At 46.5% G+C, this 26,985-nt stretch overlaps 2 protein-coding genes across 9 annotated transcripts in view; one reads left to right on the plus strand and one right to left on the minus strand.

The window, feature by feature from the left end:
* The window catches only part of CTC1 (CST telomere replication complex component 1), an 18,185-nt gene extending 10,080 nt beyond the window's left edge, over positions 1-8,105 (minus strand). For 3 of the 5 annotated variants that reach the window (XR_011143614.1, XR_011143602.1, XR_011143615.1), the window contains exons 1-7: positions 7,981-8,071; positions 7,734-7,870; positions 5,356-5,602; positions 4,217-4,416; positions 1,135-1,279; positions 457-759; positions 159-287 (exon numbers count right to left, since the gene is read on the minus strand). Coding sequence is in view for 2 of the 5 variants with exons in the window: in XM_068957771.1 (XP_068813872.1) it covers positions 159-287; positions 457-759; positions 1,135-1,279; positions 4,217-4,416; positions 5,356-5,602; positions 7,734-7,870; positions 7,981-8,001 (1,182 nt within the window). In the remaining 3 variants the exon portion in view is untranslated. Of the gene's footprint in view, positions 1-158; positions 288-456; positions 760-1,134; positions 1,280-4,216; positions 4,417-5,355; positions 5,603-6,998; positions 7,145-7,733; positions 7,871-7,980 lie in introns of all 5 variants that reach the window. The other 2 variants (XM_068957780.1, XM_068957771.1) reach the window with 2 other exon arrangements.
* Positions 8,106-10,332: 2,227 nt separating this feature from the next.
* TNFRSF1A (TNF receptor superfamily member 1A) lies at positions 10,333-26,870 on the plus strand. Of its 4 annotated transcripts, none has more exons than XM_068957793.1 (10): positions 10,333-11,319; positions 19,677-19,878; positions 20,188-20,316; positions 20,622-20,765; positions 22,643-22,724; positions 23,039-23,106; positions 23,321-23,443; positions 23,765-23,814; positions 24,525-24,684; positions 25,233-26,870. In XM_068957793.1, the coding sequence occupies exons 1-10, from the start codon at positions 11,059-11,061 to the stop codon at positions 25,532-25,534; spliced, it is 1,521 nt and encodes a 506-aa protein (XP_068813894.1). In that variant the 5' UTR covers positions 10,333-11,058; the 3' UTR covers positions 25,535-26,870. The 4 variants fall into 4 exon arrangements, with proteins under 4 accessions (XP_068813894.1, XP_068813899.1, XP_068813906.1 ...); XM_068957798.1 differs by having other exon boundaries at positions 23,765-23,802; XM_068957805.1 differs by lacking the exon at positions 19,677-19,878.
* Positions 26,871-26,985: the final 115 nt, after the last annotated feature.

Consider the following 26,985-nt stretch of genomic DNA (forward strand, 5'->3'; position numbering starts at 1 on the left):
CCAAGTTCAGACAGTCAGATCCCTGGTTTTGAGCTAGGCGCTTGCTGACAAAGATTTAACATTCCTGTTAAATATGTTCCCGCATACTCACAAGCCGCCCCCAGGGCCTGAGTCTCATTCACCGAATGCTTTATTTCTCATCAGTCTCATAACTTTACCTTCACGCATGCTCCTGGTCGGAGTCCATGTGCAGAGTTCAGCAACTGCTGGTAAGCAAGGCACAAGCAGACTTTGTTATCTAGTTCAAAGAGACCAGCTTGGGCATTGAGTATTTTGGTGACAGTCCCCTAAATAAAAAGCAAACAGTTAAACTGTTAACGATCAGTTAGCACGCAGCCAAGTCAAGGGAGTGTACAGAGTCCTAGAATATACTTGTGATGCAAAGGAGACCTGGCAGATCAGGAGCTGAAGCCTGGAGAGCAAGAGTGGGTAAAGGCTAACACTACAAATTCTTACCACATACGAGATGATCTTGGACTCTTTGGTTAATCCTGGCCTTTCCTCTTCAACCCCCAGCTCTAAGGAGTCACTGAACTGCACAGATGCCTCAGGAGAAGCAGACTGAGGGGTTTCTCCTTGCCAAGCATTGTCCAAGGGCTGCTCCTTCACCCGCTCAGCACAGTAGGGCAGAAGACACGAAGAGGCACCAGTGACAAACACCCTTTGCCCAGACTTCTTCAGACTGGACATACTCAGGCCTGTTATGATGTACCTGTGGCCCAGCTGGAGGACATGGTGCCATGCCAGCTGGTTGGGTTTCTAGAACAGAGAAACCAAAAACAACATGAGCATCTCCCGCACGGAAGAAAATTCTTCCTCAGGCCCTGACAACCCAACCTAAAATCTTTTCTGCCACGATGACTAAATCACTCTCCACCATAAGTGGGAAATCTGCAAACCATTCAGGGACGCTGTGAAGGCAGGAGGGAGGAGGGCTGTATTTCTGCATGGCATAGCACTAGACTTCTTATGCACAAGGACTGTTGTAGGCCACATGGAATAAAAAGATAGCAGCAACAGTAAAATGATGAATAAATCAAACTGGGAAGTCAAGCACAAGCCTCAATGAATGGACTAACCAGCATCTACACAGATACAGCTTGTCAATTTGTGGACAAAGTTCCAAGAACTTACCTGCACCAGCAAAGGGACCCCGACAGCTGAAATGAAGCACTTCAGAAACAGAAAGAAGAACGTCTTGTGGCGAATACAAAGGAGAGGGCTGAGTTTGGCCAGCTCACCTGCCACACTGAGCTTTGATCTTTTCTTACAAGGAATCCTAGAGGGAAATTGAGGAGGCAAATAAAATCAGAAATTAGAGAACTCAAAAGTATGCCTAAAGCAAAGTACAGAAACATGCAGTATGCACGTTCCAGAAATAAAGGATCCAATAAGGTAATAAAAACATCACGCTTCTCTCAGAGAGATGCTTTTTAAAACAATACTTGGCTACGAAATGATTACCTTAATTTTTATATACCAAATCCCTTAGACTTTTTTTTTTTTAAATCTCAGTATTTGAAGACAGCAAGATCGAGTTAAACAAATCCACGTGTTCCGAGACAATAGCCAGATTATAAAAAAGCTTTAGCACAAATGAGAAGCTAATTATAGGTCAAAAGGAAGTAAAATAAGTCACAAGCAATTCTTCAGGAGAAAACAGAACTGGATAGTGCAGATCCATGCAGTGTGACACTGTGAAAGCTCTAAGCCTAGAAACCAAAGGGGCCTGAAAGCAACAGCGGTGTCTTCCTGACAAACTCGGCACAGAGTGAAACAGCAGCAAAACTGAAAGCAGATATGGGGGGTGGGGAGGGAAGGAAAACATTTCTTTAGTCATTTCTATTTGTGATATTTTCATGTCAAGTCCTACTGAATTTAAATATAAGCATCCCACTTATTCTAAATAAAAAGGTATTCTTGATTCTAAGATGTAAAAACAACTGTGTAACTTTACGACTTTTTTTTAAAGCGATACCAAAACCTTAACACACACAAGTACCAGGAACATTAAAGATGTTATCAGTCATTAAAGGATCATCTCAACCAACCAGATACATATCTTAATAACACATGATGTATCTGTACATGGTTGCAACCACTGCATGTAAATCGCATGACGCTTTCCATTGTACAATTCAAATTTCAATTAAGCAAAACTCTTACAATCTTTTCTCTGATAAGTTTTTAATTTCTGCTACTTGCAGTGTTTCTTTTCGTACTCAACAGAGCAAGTGATGCCTGAGGAAGCTGGACACATGACACACACAGAAAGAGCAATCAAGCAGAGCAACAGAACCTAAATATTTCAGCTTTGATTCTGTTTACCCTGCAGTAATTGTGGTTCTTCAAATCACTAAAGCTAGCAAAGACTCCACTATAGATGAGCATACACTCATGTACACAAAGCCACACAATTCTGAATCAACACATATCAGGGTTGCACGCAGGCCCTGCATTTCCTCGTACTTTTATACGAGGGCAAAAAAGGATGAAACTGCTTTAGTATCTTTCAGTTCCAGGTATTGACCACAAGTATCTCCTAACCTGCCACCATGCTTTTCTGCTGTGCTAAGAAGGTAGCGTTTAACCAAGGCGAGGGGCTCACCTATGGCTTATGCCTATGCAGTTCTCGAGAGCTGGCCTGTTTCCAGCATAGGCTAAAGACGTCACCAACTTGCCATGCAAAGTTGTCCATATGAAAACATTTCTACTTAAGGACTATTTTTGCCTGTCAGAGATAAGAAACCCTCAAATGAAGAATAATCTGTCATTAACTGCTACTTCTTAGCAGTGCCCTGTCACAGTGTTACCTTGACTAGGATTTCCTCTCAAGCAGGCAGAGATTCTCTAAGCTTTGTTTTTTAGAGTAGGGGTTAAAGTACAAAATTCTCTTCTAACACTACAGCAACCAGAGAGCTGAAGCAACTGCTCAGTGCATAGGCTCTTCAAACTAACTAGTATCTGTCATACCCATCCTGCAACAGATTTCTCCCACCACATAGGGAAGGGTTTATACGCAAGTTCAGGTCTGCCATAGTAGAAAGCCATTTACAGGGGGTTTACCAAAGCTGGGGTACAGTCAGAGGGCAGAAGTGGCTGCACAGAGAAGTGCTGGACCCAAAACTCAGTACCAATGGGTCATGCCTATTTAGGAATCTGACTGCGCAGATGGGGCACATGAATCCATTCAGCAGAACATATACGGCCACTAAGCAGCAATATAAGTTGTATTTTCACTGTTGTAAAAAAATAAATAAATCAGGGTTCAGATAATGATGCAAATATTTACTATGTAAAACATTTGATTCCACTGAACTCAGGCATACAGACACATTGTGACAACACAGCACAGTTAAAACTAACACGGACCAACTGGTCAGATATCAGAGATAGGCAGAGGAGCTTTAATTTAACAAAAGCCTAACAGTGAACCCTAAAATAAGAAAATAGTTTCCTTGTTTAGGAAATTCTGTTGAGCTAAACCAAATACTTACACTTAAAGTAAGTTTCTCAAAAGCAGATAAACCCAATTAAAACAAAAGAAAATAAAGCAGCCTGACTAATGACTTTTTAGCGTTATCCACTTACACTGAGATTTCTTTGCTTGAGAAGATAATATTTTATTTAGCACAACCTAAAATTATGAACTTGATTTGCAATTCCATCCACTACACTTTAACATAGTGTAAAGATTGTCTGCATTCAAGACAAGTTACTCTATCAGCTGACATTTAACTAGGGTCTTTATCTTAGCAATCTAATTAGAATTTGATCAGTGGTGTATACTAATTTCATATTAAAATCTAGAATTACTTCTCAGTAACACTTTTGGCTTGCTGTAGGTTCAAAAAATTAAGTTGTGCTAATTAAAATAGGGAATTTCAGCTTAAATCAAAGTTCTTCTGAATGATAAGTTTGTTTTCATACCCTTTCTATATTATCAAAATATACCAGAAAATAATCTGCAAGTTATTTTATTCTGTTAAGATACAGAATAAAAACTTCCAACAAACTCCTGGAAAACATACCCGATTCCTGAGAAGTGGCTTTATTGCGTAACTTATTTTTACCATTCATCCTTTCACCTCCACCGACAGCAGAAAGATGATTTGGCTTTTCCTAAGCCAAGCACTCCTCACGATGCTGGCAAGTATGCCTGCTACATGACAGCAGCAGCAGCACTATGATGCAGTTAAGTGCACGATGTGTTTACCTGGAGGAAAGCAGTGGCTCAGCTGCTGCTGGGTAGATGACAGGAACGGTGTCCAGTACTTTCTTCGGGAGGAGATTTACTGGCACTGGATCCAGCAGGATTTCCACATACCCAACTGTAGCCTGGTCGGTTTGTGGTATGTATGCCCAGCTTGGGAAGAGGAACAGCGATTCCAGCCACTCAAGTTCAAAACGCAGCATCTAAGACAAAGGATAAAGGGTACTGCAGTTTGAGATGAGCTACAGTACATTTTCTCACCATTACCTACGCTGCTGATCTATTGTTACCTACAAAGTTAATCTGCTCTTCCATGTACATCATGAGCTCTTTCTATTCCTGGGATTCATTACTGAATGAGAGCAGTGTTGTCTGGCCACTCCTCTACTTCGCAAGAACTTCTGTCCTTTCAGATGCAAATCTGGAACAGATTTGCTGAGCTCTAGGGCTAGCATTTCCTAGGATCCGGCGTCTCCCTCCCAGCAAGGTGAGAATTAATTCACTGCAGGGCTTAGTTATTTCCAGACTATTTTTCTGAACTTCTCACCTGCTTTTTTTTTTCCCCCCTCTGTGTTTTCAGTTTCACTCATCCTGATGTAACTAACACACTTGCACCTAATCTTCAGCTCCTTGGTAAGCACAACCTCGCTGCTCTTCCATCATCACTCCACAGTCTTTGGTCCGTGGCCTCTTACTTAGACTCCCCTTAAGAAGACTTTCAATCCAAAACCATTGCTGCCCAAGCTATTATTTCCTGAAAATACGTCACAGATGTGTCACTGAACGCCCAGTAGAATTCCCCAGAAAGTTACTTCTCCTCCACTGGTTGAAATTCAACAAACAGAGCACATTGCTCTCATCTCCAGGTCTCCCCGGCCACCTCGTGTCGTTGAGAACGTAAGGGAACCGGACATTAGGCTTCCTCATCTTTTTTCCTCATCGGTATCTGTACTCCTAGTAATGATGAATTTGACATGTTCTATTCTCTCCCCAGAATGTGAGCTTGCTGTTTTCTCACCTGTAACACAGATGTGTTCTCTCCCTAGCTACAGTCTTTGGCAGACCATCTGAAGCCCCTGGTGGTCTGTGACATTGTCCCAGAAGTGGAAATAAACACATAATCCCTCAGACCGAGGACATACCTCACAGGGAATTATCCCAGTATTGTCCTTCACATATAGGCAACCATCTACCAACTTCTCTTTATCCTCTTGCCTTCCATCTGTTAAATAGCCAACCAAGATCAGGTAAGCCCGTGGCAAAGAGCTCTGCCTGGGGAAAGCACCTTGTCCTTGACAAGCCCATTCCTTAAATTCATTAGTGCTCCAGGTCAGGTGGCTGCAGCACGGTGTGCTTTGTTGATGCCTTAGGTCAGAGACAGAGATGAAACTGGAAAAAAAGAAAAGCCAAGACACAGAACGATGTAGGAGAAACCCAGAGGGCAGAGTTTGACGATTACAGTTATTGTTGCAGTGGCCCAAAGCCTGGCTAAACCAGAGGAGCCTTAGCTATTGGCATGGTCTGATGATACCACATGGCAAGAATCAACCCATTCACTAGCATTTATTAAGGATTTCTCTCAGCTCAGTCAAAATGTCTGTTCTGCTTGAGCATCATCTCTGAAAACAGACACCCTTTGGTACTATGGTCAGCTGGTTAGGCATGCAGAAGACTTGAAAGAAAAAAAAAAAACAAGATAATTGAAGGCTGACAAACAGAACATGTATTCAAGTATGTGTTGGGGTAGAGGGGAGGGAGAACAGCTATCAGTTCAGGCATTTTCCCCTCTTGAGTTTTTTGTTTGTTAGTTTTTAAAGGGGGTTTAACACGAAACATCAACTACAGATGAAGCTGTTTCCGGTTTAAGCATCTACTATGTTTAAACCAATCAAGGTACTGAATATGGGAGAACAAGCTAGCACCCTCACTAGATTCTCAGCCTTTTCAGTGTTGATATGATTGTGGTAGCACTCATCATCACTGTTTACATCCTAGCTGTCTATGCTAGGGAATTAACAGAAGCCCTCGGTCCACACTAACATCAACACTGACAGAGCTAATACATGCTGGTCTCCAGCTAGTAATTTCAGTACTTGTTTCCTGTGAGGTTAGCTGACAATTTTAGGTTGTGAAACTGGAGCTCTACTCACGATGCCCACTTGCTCAATAGTGGGAGATAATCAAATTGAAAAAAGATGAATTTGAGGAGTTCTACTTCATTAGTCAGTCATGAAAGGTTAAAGGCAGAATCTTACCTAGATGAGTGGTGGGCCTGAGTCACCTACAGCTACAAATAATATTTACATAACAAACTAATCAGAAGAGATAAACATATGCAGATACTTATGTTGTGTATTAGACAGTAACCCAAACAGCAGCAGGATCACCTGAAAAGGACAGGGGCAAACTGCTCCATCCTGAAGGACATTAGAGATGGAGCATCACTGTGATTAACACTGATATCTACAAGCAAGATACAGTACTGCTTCATTACATATGCTGGCTGCTTGCTTCCTGGGAGAAACTAAAACTACAACAGTACACTGAATCCTGGTTATCACACACGGAGAACTGCTGGTCTCTCTTCTGGTGCTACAGAGCTTCATAGTTAGCTGCAGATAGAATATCCCTACAAGCAAAGCGCCTACCGGCCTCATACAAGATAAATATTAACTTCCTTTAACTCTTCTCCATGAATTGCCCTGAATAAAAACCAAACATCGGTTTTAACGCTAGAAAATACAGTCTACATAAAAAACGTGGCTATGAGATGAGATCAGTTTACCTTGTGTGGAAGATCTACCATGTATGTTTATGGATTGTTAGTTTAAAATTAAAGGCTGCAGGTCCCTGGCCAGTTCCAGTTGACTTTGTCCCAATACCAGCTGTGCCAGAGGTTTTAGCAGACTGTAAGCACCTCACTGTAACCTGCTGCAACACAGGAACGGATATAGGCGAGCCAGACCTTCCAGTCTGGATCCCTCTCAGCAAGCTGCATCTTTTCACGCCAGCAAGCACTCAAAAGCCTTTCACCAGCTAGAACAAGGGCGACGCTACCCTGGGCGTGAAAAGCACGCGCTCGAGGGCAAGCCGCGGCCGGCTAACGGGCCTAGGAGACGGGACACAGCCAGGAGTCTCCTCCCGCAGCCCTGCGTCGCTTACGCACCCCGCCGGCCGCAGACCCGCCGGCGGACAGGGCGCTTCATCCCACCGCAAGCGCGCCCCGGCGGCGCCCTCAAGCCCGGCACACGCGCGCGGTTACGTGTCCCCAACGGCAGCCTCCTCCCCCCCCCCCGCCACCCGCCGGGCCGCTGCCAGCGCTCGTGAGGGGCTCGCGAGTGGGCTCGCCGCGGGTAAGCCCTCGGCGGGGACGTTTTGGGAGGCAGCGGGCTGCCCCCTGCGCGACCGCCTGGCGGGGGGGAGGGGGCTTCCCGCCGGCACGCGCCACGCATGCGCGAGAGCCTCGCGCGCAACGGTCGCGGGAGCCTCCCCGCCCCTTACTCCCGCTCCCGGCGGTCACCTGTAGTCGAGCGGCAGGTCCCCGCCGCTCGCGCCCCGCAGGCACCGCAGCACCGCGTCCGCCGGCCCGCCAGGCCCCTGCCGGGCAGGGAGCGCTCGGCGGGCGAAAGCCTGGGCCGCCTGCAGCCACTGCTGCTCCTAGGGAGAGGTAGAGAAGACAGATAGGGCTCAGCGCCGCTTCCCGCCAGGCGGCGAGGAGGGCCCGGGGCCCGCTCGCCCCCCCCCCCCCCCCGCCGCGGCTCACTCACCGCCGCGCTGGGCTCCGCCATGGCAGCGCTGAGGCCGACCGCTCGGCTCACGGCGTTGCCCTGGCAACGCGGCCAACCCGCCAGCGTGACGCAGCCGGCGCCAGGCCCCGCCCCCTCCTCCAATCGGCGGCGGCGCCCCCGCCCCCGCGCGGCCCTCCCTCTTCTCCCCCCCCCCCCCCGCTGCGGGCGGGGGGCGCGTTGCCGCGCAGAGCCTCGGTAAGCGGGGGGAGGGGGAGAGTGCCTCCGCCGCCCTCGCACCGTCGCAGCCGTTAGCTCCGTCGCAGCCGTTAGGGCCGTGCGCAGCGGGCGGATACGGAGGTCCCGGAGCGGGGGGGGGGGGGGGCGGGAGGACTCAGGAGGGAGCTGACGCCGTTGTGTAGAGTCTGTTTTTCGGAGCGGGGGCGGTTGGGGCCCGCAGGCAGGGGGTAAACTGAAGCTACCCCTGAGAGAAAGCGGATTTGCCCGCTCTGGGAAGGGGGTGTATGCCGATGCGTTTGACGTTAATGTGGATGTCAAACGTGCGCCTGGCTGTAAAATCTCTTCACCCGTCCCCTCTGCCCCACGAAGATCTGGAAAGCCTCAGGAAGAGGCAGAAGCGGTTTGGTGAACATTCATGGGGATTTCTCTGAAACACATGCAGTTCTTCAGAAACCTTTTTTTTGGAAGGTTGAAGGTCCATGAGCACTGAGAGCTATGCCTCATCTACTAATGGGACAGTATGAGAAAATTTTGAAACAATTCATGCAGGGTGTGATTTCCTCTTCCACAGAATGTATTCATCAGTGCGCAAGAATTGTTTTTCTTTGGGGAATAATTTTGCACTGGCCTTGTTCGAGGCAAGGAAATGAACTAGACGAAACTTAGCAAGTCTCTTCCACCTCTAACTCTGGAGATGGCTGCAGCTTGATAACAGTAGGTTATTGTGCTATTTCCTTCCTAGAACAGCAAAAACCTGCAGCTGAAAAGTCAGAGTCATTCCAAGTTTCAAGTGCAGAAGGGAACTATATAGCTGTGTGGTTCTGGTTATTTTGTCCTGTGCATGTGCCATTACTGGCTTCCACACAGAAGATAAGCAACTTCAAAGTAAAAAACAACCTGTGCAGAAGTTTGGCTTTGGTTGCAGCGGAATTCAAGCAATGCATAGTGTGAATTGTATGCACCTTGGGACTGAAAGCACATGAAACGGGAATACTCCAAGATAACGCTTAGTAGCTCAGTTTGATAGTTGACTGAGGTACAGGTACAACTGCACAAAACAGGAGGATAGATCCCTGTCACAAACTGATCACTGAAAAAATACAGCTGCTGCAGCTCCGTCCATTCATGGTCCCTTCCATTCACGACAGCTTGAAGTAGCGAACAGCCAATTCTGATCACGCTTATTAGCCAAGAAGTTAAGACCAGATAACTAAGATGCACAACTCATAAAAAGTTGTCTCGAGAGCAGAAGTACTTCTAAAAATGAAACAAATAAGGAGACTTCTTTTATCATTTTGCCACTTATTCCTTACACTGCATGATTTTTAATGCTATCCTTAAAAGCATACATTAAATGAGGCAGAGCTCATCTAGAATGTTACTAGATTCTCCACACTATTGTATTTCTTTGCATTATCAAAGTGGCTGTTTCATTAAAATGTATAAGAAAATGTATCTTTTCAATTAAAAATTATGGGATGAGAATATATATTCTACGTATTCCAGCTTTGATAGATAGTACCTTTCTTAAAAGGTATTTATGTACTCACATGGTAGTTAAAATGTAAAGAGTGCTTTCTTACAACTACATAGGTAGTTCCACGTGAAGTTGCATTAAAAGAAAGGTGGAAAGTTGAAACACTCATATTATCAGGAAACTTTAAAATTCCAGGGAACCCGTTAAATCTGACTCCTTTCCTTTCTTTTTTCATAGTAGTTTAAATCTCGTGATACCAAGGGTGATTTTTCTTCAGATTTTCCCTTTCATTTTTTAAGGAAAACTAGTACTCGCAGGTAAAGCTGTAAGCGAGCAGGCGTTTTACCCTTCTTTGCGTGCTCCAAGGGAATCAAGGCCCAGCATCTGAACGCATCACTGAATTCTGTGGAATCAGTAGCAAATCTTGGTTTCAAGAAAGGTACTTACCAGCCAATTTTAACGATGCTTAAAATTTCTGGATATACAGGGCACTGCTGATCTTCAAAACTTGTCCCCCGTCACTGTGTACATGGCATGAAATGAGAACATTGTTAGCTTTAGAGCTTACTATTTTTAAGAGGTTTACGAATTTATTTTTGTATCAGTAGATTATTACTCTGGGCAAAGCTATCTTTAATAATAGTTAACCAAAACTAGAAGCATGATAGAAATCATTAGAACGGTGGCATTTATTGCCAGCTTCACACTGTCCTCAATGACACTGATATCACAATGACATTGATAATGACGACATTGATAACATTCAATAGCATTGATTGACAAAGTGTGAATCAATCACTTCCCTGCACTATATGCCACGCTACAAGATGTTCTCTAAATTCGTCAGGAACCTACTTTGAATTCATACTTGTCTGTACCAGCAAAATGCCACATCTTGTTACAGACACCCCATACGTGGCTGAGATAGTTTCGTCGTTGCAGAAGTTAGCTTTGCAGGTTTGCATTTAGTTCATAGGATGCTCATTTCAGTCATATTTTTGAAGGCTTTCTTCAAAACCCACGAAAGCTGGGAGACCTCTTGCTTTTAAATTACGACTGGGAGTAGCAGAGAACGCAGTCCGCGTCCTAAAAAAAGGGAGAGCGCGTTGTCACTGCCTCGCAGTCTTCTCGCATCCACGAATTCCGCTGTGGGCGGTTAGGTTGGGAGCGCCGCCGGCAACACGCGGCCGGCCAACACATGGTAGAAGGTACGTCACGCGGCTGAAATAAAACACCCCGAAATCCGCCTGCCGGCGAGTATTTCTGACGAAGAGCACCTCCTGCTGGCCACAGCGGCTCCTCGCTCCGCTCCGCGGCGGGGCCGGGACGGCGGGGAGCGGCGGCCCGGCTGTGCGCAGCGGGCGGGGGTCGGGTCGGGTCGGAGGCGGCCCGACGGCTGGGGGATGGGGGACAGCGAGCCCTGCGGAGCCGCCTCCTTCCCTCCCTCCTTGCCGCCTCTCACCGCCCTCTTTCCTGCCGCCTCGCTGCTCTCTGTGGCAGGAAGTTGGAGACGGGGTAGTTTCGCTCCGCGCTGCTCCGGCCGCCCTTGGGCTGGGCTGGGCTGGGTTGGGCGGCTTTTCTGCACCCGCGGAGCCTGCCATGGGGACGTAAGGGACCGCGGAGCCATGCCCGGCCCGGCGCTGCCCCGCGGCTCGCTGGGGACGGTAAGCGGCGGCGGCGGCGGGAGGGGACCCTGCCCTGCCCTGCTACCCCCGCTCGGCACGGCACGGCACGGCAGCGGGCTGCGCCGCCGCGGAGGGAGGCGGCGGCAGCGGGACGGGGGCAGCTCGCCGCCCTGGCTTCCCCGGTGCCCCTGCGGCGGCGGGGAGGGGGGTGGTGGTGCTGCTGGGGCACGTCTGCCTTCGCTCCTCCGGCCCGGAGCAGGGCTCTGCATCGTTTTGCCTCTGCTGACAGCCTGCCTCGCTCTTTCCTTTTCTAGCCCTGCTCTCCGCGGAGTTTGTTCGCCCTCGCGGCTCCCTCCCCCCCCCCCCCCCCCCGGCCCGGTGCGGGGGGCGCAGCCGTTTCCTTCGGCGGAGCGGCCGGGCTGCAACGGCCGCGGCGGCCGCCTGCCCGCCGGGCACAGCACCCGTTAGTCAGGCGGCGGCGGCAGCCCCGGCCTCGGTCACCTGCTGGTTGCGGAGGGGTTGGGAGGTTAAGGAGGGCGTTAGGTTAGCGCCCCGCCGGCGGGTTTTCCTCCCGCGGCGCCGGCCGTGCTGCCCGGCTTGCCGAGGCGTTTGGCTCGGCGGGGCTGCTTCCGGGACCTGGCTCCTGAGTCAGTGAAAACGCCGTCGGATTTACAGGAACGGGAGATCGTTTCCCGGCGTTAGCCGAGCGGCTTTTAACTCCTTAGCTGCTAGGAGGGCTGAGTGGCGCGGCCTGCCCCGCTGGCTAGGCGGGCGCTGGGGGTCGGAGCGGAGCCTCCCTGCCCGGCTCGTCCCCCGCTGTGCGCCTCTGCCGCCGGCAGCTGGGTGGATTTGGGGGCGGGGGCAGGAGTGTTGCTAAAGCAGTAACAGCTCTACCGCCGCTCCGCGGGCCTTCAGAAAGTTAGGGATTGTCCCTGCGCTGCAAGCCGTGGGTTGTTAAAAGACAGATCTCCCTGAAATCCGCTGTTAAATTCTCTGTAGCTTTCCTGGGTGTCTTAGGTCAAGAGTTTTAAGCTATTCTTTGTGAGGATGGAAAGGGTTTAGTGTTTTTTTTTTTTTTTTTAAGAGATTTGAAAGTCTTACAACTTACCTGACTGTTAAAGAAATGAAAGACCATCCAGTGTCAAGAGATGAGTGAGAAAACTGAAGAGTAGGGGGTGCCGTCAGTTCATGCTAAACACCATGATGATGCAGATCTGGCTCTACCAGTGGTTTCTGTTACCCTCTTCCCAAGAGCCCCCAACGCAGCTTGTAAAAGCTGCTCTACTTGTTAAGCCGAGAGTCTGTCTATTCCTTTTTTTTAATGTATTTATTTTTTTAACGTTACTTAGCACTATGATATACCTATAAATCCTAGCATAGAATTTACAAGGTGGCTTCATTTTATCCCTGAATCCCTGAGTATTTTAGTAACAAACACTTGCACCGTACGAGAATTGTAATGTTGGTAAGTGGTTAATTTGCTGACAAAAAGTTTTGGCTACTCAAAACTTACTTTCTTTCAGATTTTTTTTTTTTTTTTTTGCACTCTGAAGCTTTTGGAAACCAGGTAGTAAAGTTAAGGTGTAGGGTGGCCCTACTCTGTAGTTTGAATTCTGCTGTCTTGCCAGTGCTAGATGCAACTCTTAACTGTGGATCACTTACCCATCTCGGGACCTAGATAAGATACATGAACAGTTGTAAGCCACTTGGGTGTTGTTGGCCACAAAATGCGCAAAAACCATTGGGTTTTCCAGACTTCTTGTCTTCAGATAAGTGATATGTTGCAGGAAGGGTGTCCATTAGTAGGACTTATTTTGGGGATTTTTTCATACTTGCATATGGTCATTCCAAGCTGATTTACACCACACACACATGATATCTGTATCTTTTTCATAAAATCATATTATTTTCTTCAGCTTTACAATTTTCACCCTGTCACATGCCCTTCTGTCTTCTGTTTACTTTCCATATCCTCCTACCTTAGCCCTCTGGACCTTTTTTACTTCCTTGATGGCCCCCTTCTAGTCTTCCGATTCTTACGTTTCCTCTGATTCTTCAGAATTTCCTGTAATCCCTTTCCACAAATTTCCTCTCTTTGCATGTCCTGAACTGCATTTCCTGGTCCTCTGCGTTCCCTATGTGCTCTGTAACTTTCGGGGGGGGAGGGGGGAGAAGAAGACCACTGTTGTCCCTACAGCCGGTGTGTTCTCTGTCTCATTCAGACAATTTATAATGGCAGTCTCGTTTATTAAAGGCAGTTCCCTTTTATGAGGAAAAGGGACAAAACAGCTGTAAGGGTGCTTCTAGCTTAACTTGCTTTGAAGGTAAAGGGAAGAATTGCAATTTTGAAGTTAGGAGCCGCATTCTGTAAAAATTGAAAACCAAGCCACTAAGTTCGTCATGAGGACTGCTTGGCCTAGTATCCTCTTTCCAATAGTGGCCAACAGCAGATGTCTGTCTACCAAAGTTTTCAGAATCAGGCAAGCGTGCAGTAATGAAAAATAAAAATAATCTCCCAGCTTCCAGTGATCTCTAAGTGCAGGAATTTCCAAGTCCAAATGATGCCTTCGTATTTAGGATCTCCGAGTATATTTTTCTGCTGTTGATGGACGCGATCGCTTTTGGAAGCCAGGCACATTTCTGGCAGCCCCAACGCTCCTTGGCAAGGTGTCTCGAGCCTCAACTATCTGTTAGTTAAAACAGTACCTCACCATTTTGATTTTGAACCTGCCTCCTGCTTGTTTGGTATGGTTTGTTTTGGAAGAGACAGAGAACGACCATCCCAGTTCATCTTCTCCGTGGCATTTGTGATGGTAGGACCCACTGTAGTATCCTCTGCTTGGTTCTCTCTTTGACAGACCGGAGTTTTTAATCATTCCTCTTGTGGCAGCTGTTCCATAGCGCTGGTCGTTCTTGCCGCCTTTCTTGGTATCTTTTCTGGGCTAACCATGTCCTTTTTCCGGATTGGGGGGCCAGAACTGCACTCAATATTCAAAGCATGTGTTCGTTATGGATGTATGCATTGGCGTAACAATATTCTCTGTTTTGTTCTCAAATCCTTTCCTAATAACCCCTAGCGTTTGAGTGCATTTCTGATGGGTTTGTCCAACCAGGTTACCTCCACCTTTTTTCCGCTCATTAATCTAATTTTATGCTTTTGATGACTGTCTGCTTCTCGCCAAGTGGGACGCGTTCATATCTGGGCCTATGACAATTTCAACTACTTTATAATTAAGTTCTCACAGGTACTCGTTCTCATCAGCTTGTATGCCTTTCCTTTCCTTTTTAAGTAATCTTTGTATCGCATTAGCGTTATTATTTGGAGTAGAAAACTCTGTCATCTAACTCCTTAACTGTTTCTTTCTTTAGGTATTACAAAATGGCTTTGCTTTTGTTTGGGACAGGTGTCTGGTATTCTGTTCCATAATCTTGGGCTTATCCCTTGGATAACTTGAATATTTCCTTCAAATCCTTGGTAACACAGGCCTTTCTATTGCAGTCCTTGGAGCCTTATGATAGGAGTATCTCAAAACAATGTCGCTGCACGTTTCAATTAAAACTAGCAGAAGTCTTTCAGCTCTGATGAATAGAGTTCAGCACGGGACAATTGTCTGAATCCTAAAAAAAAATCGCCCGGTGTGTCGGGGAGCAGCCAAAGCGGGCTGCTAGAGGCAGTGGCCTCACAGGCCAGGATCGAGCGCTAGCGCCCAGCCCAACAGCGGGTCCCGAGCGAGAGGTGGAGGCCCCGGCCGAGGCTTCCCGCAGCTCGCGGATTCAGAGCTGTGCAGTTGTGCTGCCGGAGTCAGCCCTGAGCCCCGGCGGCCAGCCCCAGGGGTGCGTGCATGCACGCTCAGGGTCCTGACGCAGCGTTCGCTGCTGCATCCCTCAGTAAAAGAGAGTGAAGTTCTTGTGGTTGCGATCGCTTCCTGACTTTTTCCACTCTTTTCCTCATCTGTATTAATATGAAATAAGCACTTTTATTTTATGTGCATGCACACGTATGCACACACACACACACACACACACACACAGACACATACACACACGTATTCACACGTGCATGCATTTTATAATGTGATGTTTATGATCTTTTTCGATAAATCAGTTTTTTTTCTTTACTTTTTTAAATAAGATTTTACAAGGTTTTTCTCCATTATATGGAAGCTATTAGGTCTGTCTCCTGGTTTTAGGCAAGGGCTAAAATACAGTACTCCAGCATCTCATCTCCATAAAATGGAGGTTTATGTATGATAATAGCTCTTGTATCCTTTCTTTGACCTTTCCAGGTTTTAGTGAGCAGTGAGAAAAGCTTCCTGTAAATATTGCTTTACTATACATTTCTCAATGTTTAAAGCAGAAGTTCTGGTTTCCCGTGCGTCTCTCTATGTTGAACTAAAAAATTTGAGCCTTGAGGAGGTTTTGATAGTGACTGAAGCAATCGAAGAACCTGAGGGAATCTTGCATCCCACTTTCTTTGGTGGCTCATTAGTCTGAGTGAGATCTCTGCTTTCTTCCAAACTCTCTAGTTTTAATGACTCAGCGAAAAGAATAACAGACTACTGATAAGTAGATTACTTGTGCATTGGTGTATATCATGGCAAACTCCTAAGCAAAGGACAGTTTCGTACTTTATTAAGAAACACCTGAGAAATTCTAGTGACCTGTAATGCCTTTTAATTGCAGGTACGTAATTAGTTTACAAATTGAATTTGCGAAATGGAAGCTTATCTTCTTGAGAGAGAAGCAATTGCATAAATTGTTGGAGTGGGAAGTACTTTATTATATGAAGAATATGTTTGATACATCCAAAAAAGGAGTAAAGCCTCGTAATCACAGCTGTGTGCAGGGAGAGGAATGGAAATAGGCCTGGGAGGGCCAGGCAGCGCAGGGCTGAGTTGGACGGGGCAGATGGTACAGAGCCAAGGTGTTTGGTATTACTTAGCCTTGCAGACTTTGGCAGGTGATAAAAAGTGGTGCTGATAACCTGGCCTTTCGTTGTGCTCTGTTTCAGTCACACTACTTTCTTTCTCCTCGGCCTTAAAACAGTGCTCTCAAGTATCTCTTCTTATTCCTCCCCCCATTTTTGTCTTTCTTGCCCCTTGTTGCTTTCCTCGCTCCTCAGCTATTCCCTCCCTTGCCTTACTCTGCATAGATGTCACTCCGCTCGCAGTTCTCTGGTTACGGTCTGGCGAGGCAGGAGCAGCAGCAGCAGCAGCAGGGACGTGAGTCGTAGTGGTGGCAGCACCTCAAGCGTGTTTGAGGCTGAAGGCGGTGGAGGGGCTCGTAACTTCTGCCTCTGCTGCCAGAATTCTGCAGAGAAAGGTTTTGGGGCTTGTGCAGCGTTTTTCGCTGTAGCTGTCAGCCGGGAAGTGCTTTGGGGGACGTGGAAAGGAGCTAGAGTTGCCTGACACTCACAGCAGGAACGTGCAGGGTACCTAGCTGTCACCCCGGGAGTGGAATCGTTTAAGAAAACGGCATTCTTGTCTTCATTTTCAATGTTTTGTTTGTTTATTTCTGCAGCAGTTTCAGAAGTAAAGCCTAGAGTTTCTGCTGACTCTTCTTTTTCCTGGGCAGTCCCCGCTAAAAAATGTGAATCACCGGAGCGCATGATGTGGTTTGGTGGTTTGAACTATCGTTTGCCGCAGTAAATATGTGCTGCCCGTTGTTCTAAACAGCATTGATTAGCGGGTACTCGCTCCTTCTCCTAACGGGTGCAATCCGAAGGCCGCGTTGTGAACGTGACAGTGGGAAATCACTTTATTCACTAAATTTTGCCTTGGTGAGCTGTTATTTATGACAAGGGGCTTCAGTGCTTGATGCTTTTCTGTATTTCCTGAATACTGTAAAGTTTGTCATGGGTATAAAGTAGCCTAACTGCTGGATGGTGTGGGGAGCTGTCGAAGATGGGTTTTTTTTTGTCTGTGTGAATGACTTTTCTGGAAGGCCGAGTCATTGGTTGAGAGTCACTTGTGGTCTGTGACTCTCTGTTGTTCCTCAGATCTTGATCAGTAATAATGGATGTGTTAGTTCTGGCATGGTTACGCTTATAGCCGTGCTTTCGCTTAAGCTGCATCGCTGAAAACACCTCTCCTGTTTTTTCTGTTGTGCTTGGAGATGTATCTGAACCTTCTCGTGTTTATGGCTTGAGATCTTCGATGCTTTCCTCTGTTTATAATACTGACTTGGTTGACTTCTGGGCCAGCTGTATGTATTCCCATGCTGGAGAATTAATCATTGGCTGCAGCATCAGGTTTTTTTTTTTTTTATTGTTACTGTCAGAACATCTGTGTGAATGATCTTTCACCCATTTTCCTGCAAAGCAAAGCAATCTTGCATGACTGTCAGCCGCTGAAGTGAGTTTTGTGCCTTACCAGCTTACTGTTGGAGCATTGGCATTTACTCTGTGGTCAGCTAATTAAGTCCTCACGTGATAGTTACTTAAATAACCGATCGTTTTTCCCTGTTCATCGCTTTAGCAACTGGTGTATTCAGTATGTCCTCTGGATGTCGTAGCTCTCTGAAATTTTTGAAAAATGGGTTTCTCACTTTAAGAGTTGGAAACTCCTACCTTTTTTGAGGTTTTTAGTAGGTTTCGTGTGCATAACTCTTCCCCCAGGCCTTTAATTTTGAGAGTGAAACGGGACAGCATAGGGCTGTCATAGCCACCTCATTTGGTGTATCCTTTCTTACACTTGCAACCACAGAATTGGTATCAGCGTTGTGGTTTACCCTTACTGGTTTACTTTTCTTTTGTTATAGCTCTCCTAGCTGAAAAAGCAAAAAGAAAACAACTCCCCGAAACTTATGTCTGTACAGCTAGGCCTTACAGCTTTCAAAAAAGAAAGCTAGGAAAACACTGTAGTGCAGCATAATAAAAACCAGGGTGCGAGCTCATGGAAGGGAGAGGTGGTAATTATTTTCAAAAAACGAGAGCTGATTTTTTTTTTTTTTTTTTTTTTATGCATTCACATTATCTGATGCATAGATTTCATTTGCTCACACCCTCACCAGCACACTCGGAGGTGCCAAGAAGCGCGTATCCCAATGGTGTGGCTAGGATCGCTTGCGTGCAACACAGAGGGCAAGAGATACCAGCCGTCAAGTCCTCATCACCTCTCTGGGGTTCTTCTCGGTTGCCGCTGGCAAACTAGTTTTTGGACAGGTCTTTTATACCCTTCAAGGACCACCGGCTGGTACGGGGTGGGCCACTGCCTTAGAGTCTTGCTGACTTCGGGTTCTGTAAAACTTAGGCTAGGTTGTTGCATATTTTTTTTTTTCCTTGTTTGAGTGTATGTTTGAAATACATGCCTATCGTTCTGTTTGACTGTTGGGCCGATGGGAAAAGGAATCGGGGAAAGGGATTATATATGTAGTGTGCTGCAGTCTTCTTGCCATCTTCCTGGTGTCAGGATGCAGGGTCTTCTGCTGATGAGTCATCTGTGCTGCGGTCCTACCAGCATGTGGGCCTTTTGGCCTTGACATAAACAGCACATTTCTCAATTTTGCTGCTGGGAATGGTGTCCTGAGAGCAGTGTCAAGGGAATGGTGTCCTTCATGGTTAATACAGGCCATTCTTTTAACTGTTTGCCTGCTGTTCCTTCTAGTTCACACCCATGCATTTCCATACGTACTTCAGTCATACCAATCTTAATATTTCTGTTAAAATTCTCTATGACAGCCATCTCCAAAATTAAAAATAACAAGTAAAGCTTAAAAGAAAAAAAAAGAAATAGAATGTACATTTTTTTTTTTGTAGCAGGCTGTTCAGACTGAAAGTTAACAATTTCAGTTAAAAGGAAAAGTGTATGCTCCAAAGGGGAAAAGCTGGAAACCTAGCTTTCCCACTTCTCTTCTAGGGCTGGCTTCTGCAGGAAAAATTTTGGAAGCTTTTCTCTGCTTTGCATACAATGAGATACTCCTCTGTCTTTTCATTCCAGACTTCTCCTCTGGTTTATTTATTCAGTAGAAATGTAAGCAATAGATGCATTCTTCTCTCTGGAAATGTTTCTAGATTGAGAGTCTTCCTGTGTTCCTTAATAAAAGCATTCCTTTGCTCTTGAGTAACTTTCCTGCAAACTGTAGCATTTTTGAGGCATTTTGTCTATATATCATACATCTTGAAAAGCATTTGCTTTATATGCTGTCAGCTTGTCATACGGCCTATTGTATGGCATATTAAGAACACAGATGACAAATGTGGCTTTTGAATTGTTTTTTCTACATAATCTTCCCCCACACTTTGGTCCGTTGACGGTCCTGCTATCAGAATTGGTCACGTCAAATGAACTCACTGTAATGACAGGGCTGAATTGTTGGTGCTGACGTCAGCTGTGCAGTCCGCCAGGGAACGTGAGTTTTTTCTCACCTTGTTCCTGTTTCTCTCTCTATGTTTACAGGTGATCCTAACCTTTGTTTGTGTGTTGACTGAGGAATCTATAGAAATTGCTCCAGTGCCGTATACACTGCAAACCCACTGGGTAGCTTTGCATGGAAGAGACCGCTTTAACCCCTTTAGGAGAGAAAAGAGGCAGGTGCAGTGTCAACTAGGACAATATCTACATCCCAAAGAGACTCACTGCTGTATGAGGTGCCATGCAGGTACATTAGAGTAAAATAATTAGAGTAACAGCCATCTTTGCTTGAGAGGTGTTCACCTATCCTGTGCTCTCACGCTAACTGTCTTGGTCCTACTCAGTGCTGCCTTTCTTTGGTAGTAGTTGCTACTCAGAGAAATTCTTATTTCCTGTCTCTTCTTCCCTTGGTGTCCTTCACACCGGTGAGATGAACTATATTCTGTCCTTTTCCCATCAACTCTGAGGTTCCTCTGAGGAATCTGTGGCCCCTGTTGACCCTAAGACAGAAGCGTTCGCCTTCCTGTCAGATCACTTTTAGGTGATTCTCTTGCAGGTACCTACAAGTCAAAAGACTGTGAACGGCCTGACCAAGCGCCTGTCTGTCTTCCATGTGCTAATGGCACCTTCACAGCTGTGGATAACACCATGTCTAAGTGTTTCCAGTGTACGCAGTGCCGTTCAGGTGAGTCATCTGTGAGACCTGAGGAAAGTTGGTGGTGATGGAGGGAGAGGGGCTGGAGAGGACAGCAAGGTGAGCGAGGAACAACTCGGGAAAGTAAGCAGCTGAATGGGCGCAAGCACAACGTAGGGAAAGGCATCAGGGACAGCAGGAATGAAGGTTAGAAAGTTAGCAAACTTCAGCTGGAGGCACAATTTGCAGGCCTTTTGGGGAAGATCGGGGGATAACAATATTGGCCATCATAATGGGTGTCTCAGCTGAAGGTGAGGGAAGAAGGTGAAATGATCATTATTGTTTTCTTCCTTCAGAATTCCAGCAGATAGTAGAGACTCCGTGCACCCCAAAGCAAGATACTGTATGTGGCTGTCGGAAGAATCAGTATCAGATTGGCCTGCCTGATCTCTTCCAGTGTAGGAACTGCAGCACATGTGTCAACGGGATTATTGCCAACTGTGAGTATGGCACAGATACAGCTCCAGTACAGACATACGTACAGGCAGCTGCTGCTGGGATAGACATTAGCTGCCCTCTCTTCGCTTTCTGACACACTGCAGCCCCTTGTCCTGAAGTGATTTTAGTTTTGGAATGATTTTTACTACTTTTTGTCTTCCCTCTTCAAAGCTAGACGGGTTGCTCAGTGCCTTGTCAAGTTGATTTTTGAACGTCCTCAGAGAAGGAGATTCCCCATTCTCCCTGGGTATCTGTTCCAGTGCTGAACCATCTCAGGAAAAAAAAAACCCTTATGTCCAACTGAAATTTCCTTTGTTGCAACTTATGGTCTTTGCTTTTTGTCCTTTGTCTGTGCCACCCTGGGAAGAGGCTTCTTTGGCTTCTCTGCAAGTCCCTTTTCCACCCCTCCCTAAGTATAGGAAGACTGCTACTGTTATTATTATAGGAAGACTGTTTTTTGTGCCCTGATTTGATGCCTTTCCCTTCTGCCTTATGTCACTCTTCCCTCTTCTCCCTGGAGCAATGTTAATTCTTTTGATTTTTTTCTGTGACTTAAGTGTCGTGTTCTCCCCTCCACACACATTCTCCTCTAATGCTGTAGAGATGCATGTTGTATAGAGGTGAAGAGTTCTCTGATTCACAAGTTAGGGATATCACTGTTTATAATGGCCGAAAGTGCCACTGGTCAGGTGCCAGTGCCCAGGTGAACCGCTTTCCAGTCAGCTGCTGAACCACTACAGCGTACAGTACAGTGTTTTAAAGTAAAAAGCCAGGTAATGCTGGAGAGAACCAAGTACTGTTTCGTCACCACCACTGTGATCTGGGGTATTGTGGATGTCTGGAGAAGTGCCCATGTTAGCTGTCCTAAGCTACATCATCTCTGCTCAGGAATCGGAGGTCTTAGCCCCCGTGCTACCTTCCACCTTGCTCTGTAGTTTAATTCTGTACGTGTCCCTTAAATGCTCCTCACCTTGATGTCCTAACGCTTTTCCCCCTTCTCTGAAACTTCTGCTTCTCCTATCTGCTTCCACATCTCTTACCCTACCTCGTGTGACTTTTACTGTCTCATAGTTGAACGCCCTCCCTCTGGTGCGTAGTGATTTTTTTTCTCTGTCACAGTCTCAATGCTTACACCCATCCTCAAGGGTCACTGTCTTACCCTGCCCTTGAGCAATTTCCTTCCCTCTTGTCTGGTATAGAACTGCTTTAGTCCTGTCCCTCACTTGCTGCACAACGCATCCTGCTTATTCTAGTGCCTTTTCCTCACCCCTCAGGAGACTTTGTCTTTCTTCCACTTACTCTTAAGTTGTCTGCTCCCTCCCACACCTGGTTTTACCCAGTCTCCATCCTGTGACTTGCTCAGAAGCAATAGCTCCTTCATTTCTTTCCGCTTTCATTCACAGCAGAGCACGTCACAGTAGTGGATATGTGTGTCCCAGGCTTGAAGTGATTTCTCGCTGCCCTGAAGCGACTTCCTCACCAGTCTCAGCTGCTCAGGAACCACTTCTCCCTCATCTTTGCCTGCCTAATGTGATTTCCCCTTCCTGTCACGCTTGAACTAGAGTGACTTTCCCCCCTTTCGCGCTAGAACTATTTTTGTCCTTCAGCCCAATCTCAGCTGCACTGTAGTTTTATCCCCTTTCCTCTACAAAGGCTCCTGACCTACCGCGACAGCGATACCCTAGCCTTTATTTATTTTGGTTTTGCTCCCCCTCTCCCCAAACATGGACCACGTCCTCTTTCTTCTCTCCAGTTGTAGTTCACCAGCCTCAAAGTGAGACTATCTTCTATCCATCTTTGAGTGAATTTCCTCTCCCCCCCTTTTTTTTTTTTCCTTCTCTGTCCCACATACGGCAACGTCTTCCCCTTTCCTCTATAGGTTCAAAGAACAGAGACACAATTTGCAGATGTAAGCCTGGATTCTTCCTGACACTTAGTAACATTTGCAAGCCTTGCAACAGGTGAGTTTTTGTCTCCGTATGCGTCTCCACTGCGTAGGAGAGACCACAGACACAAGCCCGACAGGTGTAGCGCCCAGTGAGGAATGACTTTTCCTCAAAGCTCTGACCATCTTGACATAACTTTCCAACATATGGGCCTTCTAGGGGAATGGGGTCCCCCCACTGGCCTTCTCCATGCAGCCATCAATCCACTAAGAACCAAAAAGCCAGTAGGCACAGTGCATGCCTCTGCTTTGCAGGTTCAGGTTGACCTATCTGTTACTTGGCTTGTGGATCACTCCACACATGGTCCAATCTCTTATGTGCTTTTTCAGCTGTGTTGAAGAAGAATGCCTGCAATGTCATAGCCCAGTGACTACCTCACCGACTCCGTCTGGGCTGCGTGAGTACTGGGGAAACTGAGGGACGGTAGGATCTATTCAAGTGTGCTTTTGTTCTGTTAGCCCCTTCTGTCAACCCGTTATTGCTTTCTCTACTCTCTCAAGCCTTTCTTTTTCTCATTTACCATCTGCATGGGTTCACTTCCTTTTCTTTCTCCAGCATTTACCTCTTCCTTTCTCATTCACTCACTCATTTGCCCTCTTTCTTTTGTCCAGATGGCAGCCTCGTCCTTGGCATCATCGTTGCAATATTTGTAGTTATCTCTGTCCTCTATATTGTAAATAAAGTGGTGAAGCTGGTCCAGAAAAATGGGATAGACTCTTCTTTCTACTCCTGTGGTGAGTATAGCAGACTGTGCAGTGCTGCTAAGTGGGATGGACATCACTGTGTGTGTGAGAGAAACAGTGGGATCCCATTACTTTGCTTTGGTGCAAGGCCCAAGGAACATGAGCACTCAACAGCTAAGCTTATTGGCACAGTTCTTGCAATCCTGCATCCACACCCATGCTGTGCCTGGAAGTGCATGTGAGCTCGTTGCTGGGAGATGGGCATTTTGCTATAAAATTTTGTGAGGTCAGGACTGTGAATAGCTGCTTTCCTGTTTTCTCTGGGAAGAGAGGAAGTGAAAATAATTTCTGTCTTTTGTTTTTTCTTTAAAGTTGCTTTGCCGCAGACGAGCAAGGAGCCAGTATCTGAGGTGAGCAAGACGGTAGGTACAAGAGCATCCCCTCTACTTTTAGATTTCAACCGTGTTAACCACCCAGAGTAATGTCGTTCTCCAGGGGTTGTTTTCAGGGCTTGGACTTTCAAATAAGCTGAGTAATAGGGCTATTCAATGTGAAAAATCTTTCCTCTCTACTAGAGGTTGCTTTTCAAACTCTGGGCTTTGTGCTCTTTTCCTTCTGGATGCGTTTTTTTCAGCCATCTGGTACTTAATCCTTTTTTTTCTCCCTACATATCCCAAGCTGAGCAGATTTAAGTCATTAAATTTCACTTTTTATCTTGGCCCCACAAGCGTCCCAATGCTGCTTCAGAGTGTTCTCTCAGGTCTAATATTGCTCTGCAGTTAAGAGGGCCCAGGCAGTAATCAAGGTGGGGTTCCCACAGCCACTTGTGGAGAAGGATGATGGAAAGGGGGCACATGAAGCCTGATTCAATTTTGCAAAGAAGTACTTCTTCCAGGCTATCATTTTCTGATGCCAAAACAGTTAAACTCCTCGGTTTGTGCGGGAAAGAAATGCTGGGAGCCTAATGCTCAAACAAGGCATATAGGAAGGATTAAAACCTCAGCACCTGCTCCACAGCTATCTTTGCTACATTTTAGTATATAAAGGTAGTGGTTCCTTACGGGAGACGGGTGTGTTGTGCTGCTGTGGGCAATGCCAAAATAAAAAAAAAAAAAAAAACATTCTCTTTCAGGTTGAAGTAAAAAAGAATGTGACTTCCATCCTTCTTCCTGAGTCCCAGAAGGAAACAGTTTTGTTAGTGAACGTAACATCACCATCAGCACCAGTGTCACAAAGTTCACACGAGCTACCAGACTGTGTCAGACCTGCCAGGAAGACGCAGCTTCCAGACAGTGAGTGAAACTTCCCCATCCCTTCCCAGGCAAACCAGAACTTGGCTGTGCAGATCTGGTTAGGAGGATGTACGAGAGACTCTGCCAGGTGTACACGACATGTGTATGCTTCATGCACAGCCCAGTACAAAGGCAGAAGCAGGCCTGGAGTCTGTGAGCCTGTATATGCTTAACATCTGCACGTGGCCCGCCTGATGCTTTTTTACCTACCAGCAGACTGGCCTGTCATGTGTGCTGACGTGCTGTCAATCTAATGCCTCTGGGATGGAGGCCTGGACCTCTCTTTTGCAGGAAAGAGAGGCAGCAAGGGCCCTGCTGCATGCATGCTTAACTTTGCTCATAACCTTGCACAAGAGCATGTGGAAGTAACACATTGTTGGTTAGTAAGAGTGAGTCTGTGTGTCACGTGGGTCTGTGTGACTACTCTGTAGACCACCTGAGCGGGAGGGGACATTGCACAATCCCAAGGCACCGTGCAGCTGTGGATTGTTCACAACCCTCTTCTCCAGGCTGCAGAATCCAGGTTCTCACACTTTTTCTTCTCTCAGACCCAGCTATCCTCTACACTGTGGTGGATCACGTGCCACCATCTCGGTGGAAAGAGTTTGTGAGGCGTCTGGGGCTGAGTGACCATGATCTAGAGCGAATTGAGATGGAGCATCGGCGTATACGAGATGCCCAGTATGAAATGCTTAGACTGTGGAAACTGCAGATGGGCCATGCAGCAACTGTGGAGCATATAAGCTGTGTCCTCAACCAGATGGAGCTGAGTGGTTGCAGTGAAGCTATTCAAGAGGCATTGCCAAACCAGAACTCTCTTCAGCCTTGCAGCCTCCTCAGCCATCCTTAATCTACTTCTGCTTTAGTTACCCTTGCTATGACTGTTAAAAGATCATAACTTCCTTTCATTTCTTCCTTTTCCCATACCTCCCTCTCTCTAACCCTTCTCAAATGGGTTTGTTGGAGGCAGCAACAGGTAACGCTGGAGGAAGGTTGAGGTTTGCTTGTCAACCATCATGTTGTTCAACACCTTTAAAACAAGAGCGATCTCTACAACAACTGCTTTCCCAAAAGGGGAAAGCACCTCGTAAAGGAAGTGGTGTGTGGACTCCGATCAAGATGCAAAGGGGAACTCAGAGTGCTATGTGACTTCATAGCTCAGCTACTCTACGGACAAGTTGCTGCTGAAACAGGTGCCCCCCCCCCCCCCCCCACCATGTGGCAAGTTAACAGTAACAGTAGGGTGTCTTGGTTGAGCTGGCTTTTCAAATGGTAAAATATTCACTTAACTTTTTGCAGATCTATTTATCTGCAAAATCAGATAATTGAATTGGCTCACATTGCAGCCCTTTCCTAAATCTTACTCAAGGGAAGTGGTGGGAGGACATGCCTATTTCTGGGAGCGGGAGAGGATTGCCCCCTTTTGGTATCAGCGAATTATCACATTGGCTTTGTTGTGGGTCAGCCTGCACCTTCAGCCCTCTCACTGTGGCAGAAGAGTAATGGAGATTCGGAAGCGGTGGCTCTGTGAGAAATAGGAAGATGTTGTCTTTTCCACACTCCCCATTTCCCTCAGGTTCAAGAGGAATAAGGATTTCAAGCCAGTGCGTCAGTTGGGAGGGTTGGTGCTTTTTCTCAAGTTCTTTTCCGCATCTAGAAACCATGTAAGATAGCATTAACAAAACACCTGCCTGCGTCAAGTGCAGAAGTGGGAAAGAATGCATGCATGTATGCGTGTGCATGAGAAGGTACTTATGTACCTGGTGACATGAGTACATCTGCAAATCTGTGCTTGCACACAGGTCAGTAGGCTTGTGTCCACCTGCTTATCTGTGCTTATCTCCACATCTCTGATGTGCTGAAGCTGATTGAACTGCAAATGGGACTGTGTATATATAATTTTCTACAATTGTTGAATAACTTCACACTACTTCCCAGACTCCATCCTGTGAGTGCTACTTGGGTATAAGAGACATTATATACCATCTTCGGGCTCACTCCATTGCTTTCTCACAGGTATTACCCTGGACGAAGCAGAAGTAGCAAAAAGCAGTTAGCCTGGGTCAGGTGCAGGCCATCCACACACTTGTGAACATGGATTAGTTTTAGTCTCCTGTCTCTAGACCAGAGAGAAATTTTCTATTGTAAATACACTAAGTACTCTGAAATAAAATACTTATTTTTAACTCTTATCTCCATGTTGGTTTTGTCCATATCATCTCCTGAAGCTGGGGGTGGGGGCCGAGCGTGGGGAAAAACTTCTAGAAGTGTCGAGAGTGGGTCACAGCTGAGGTGGAATTT

Source organism: Struthio camelus, chromosome 1 (genome assembly GCF_040807025.1).
Source record: "Struthio camelus isolate bStrCam1 chromosome 1, bStrCam1.hap1, whole genome shotgun sequence".
NCBI classification, from domain to species: domain Eukaryota; kingdom Metazoa; phylum Chordata; class Aves; order Struthioniformes; family Struthionidae; genus Struthio; species Struthio camelus.

Bases quoted from the DNA above. Each gene is read 5' to 3' on its own strand.
- TNFRSF1A (XM_068957793.1), top strand. From the start codon at position 11,059: ATGGGGGACAGCGAGCCCTGCGGAGCCGCCTCCTTCCCTCCCTCCTTG. The intron at 22,725-23,038 runs GTGAGTTTTTGT...GTGCTTTTTCAG, and splicing joins ATTTGCAAGCCTTGCAACAG to CTGTGTTGAAGAAGAATGCC. The intron at 23,107-23,320 runs GTGAGTACTGGG...TCTTTTGTCCAG, and splicing joins ACCGACTCCGTCTGGGCTGC to ATGGCAGCCTCGTCCTTGGC.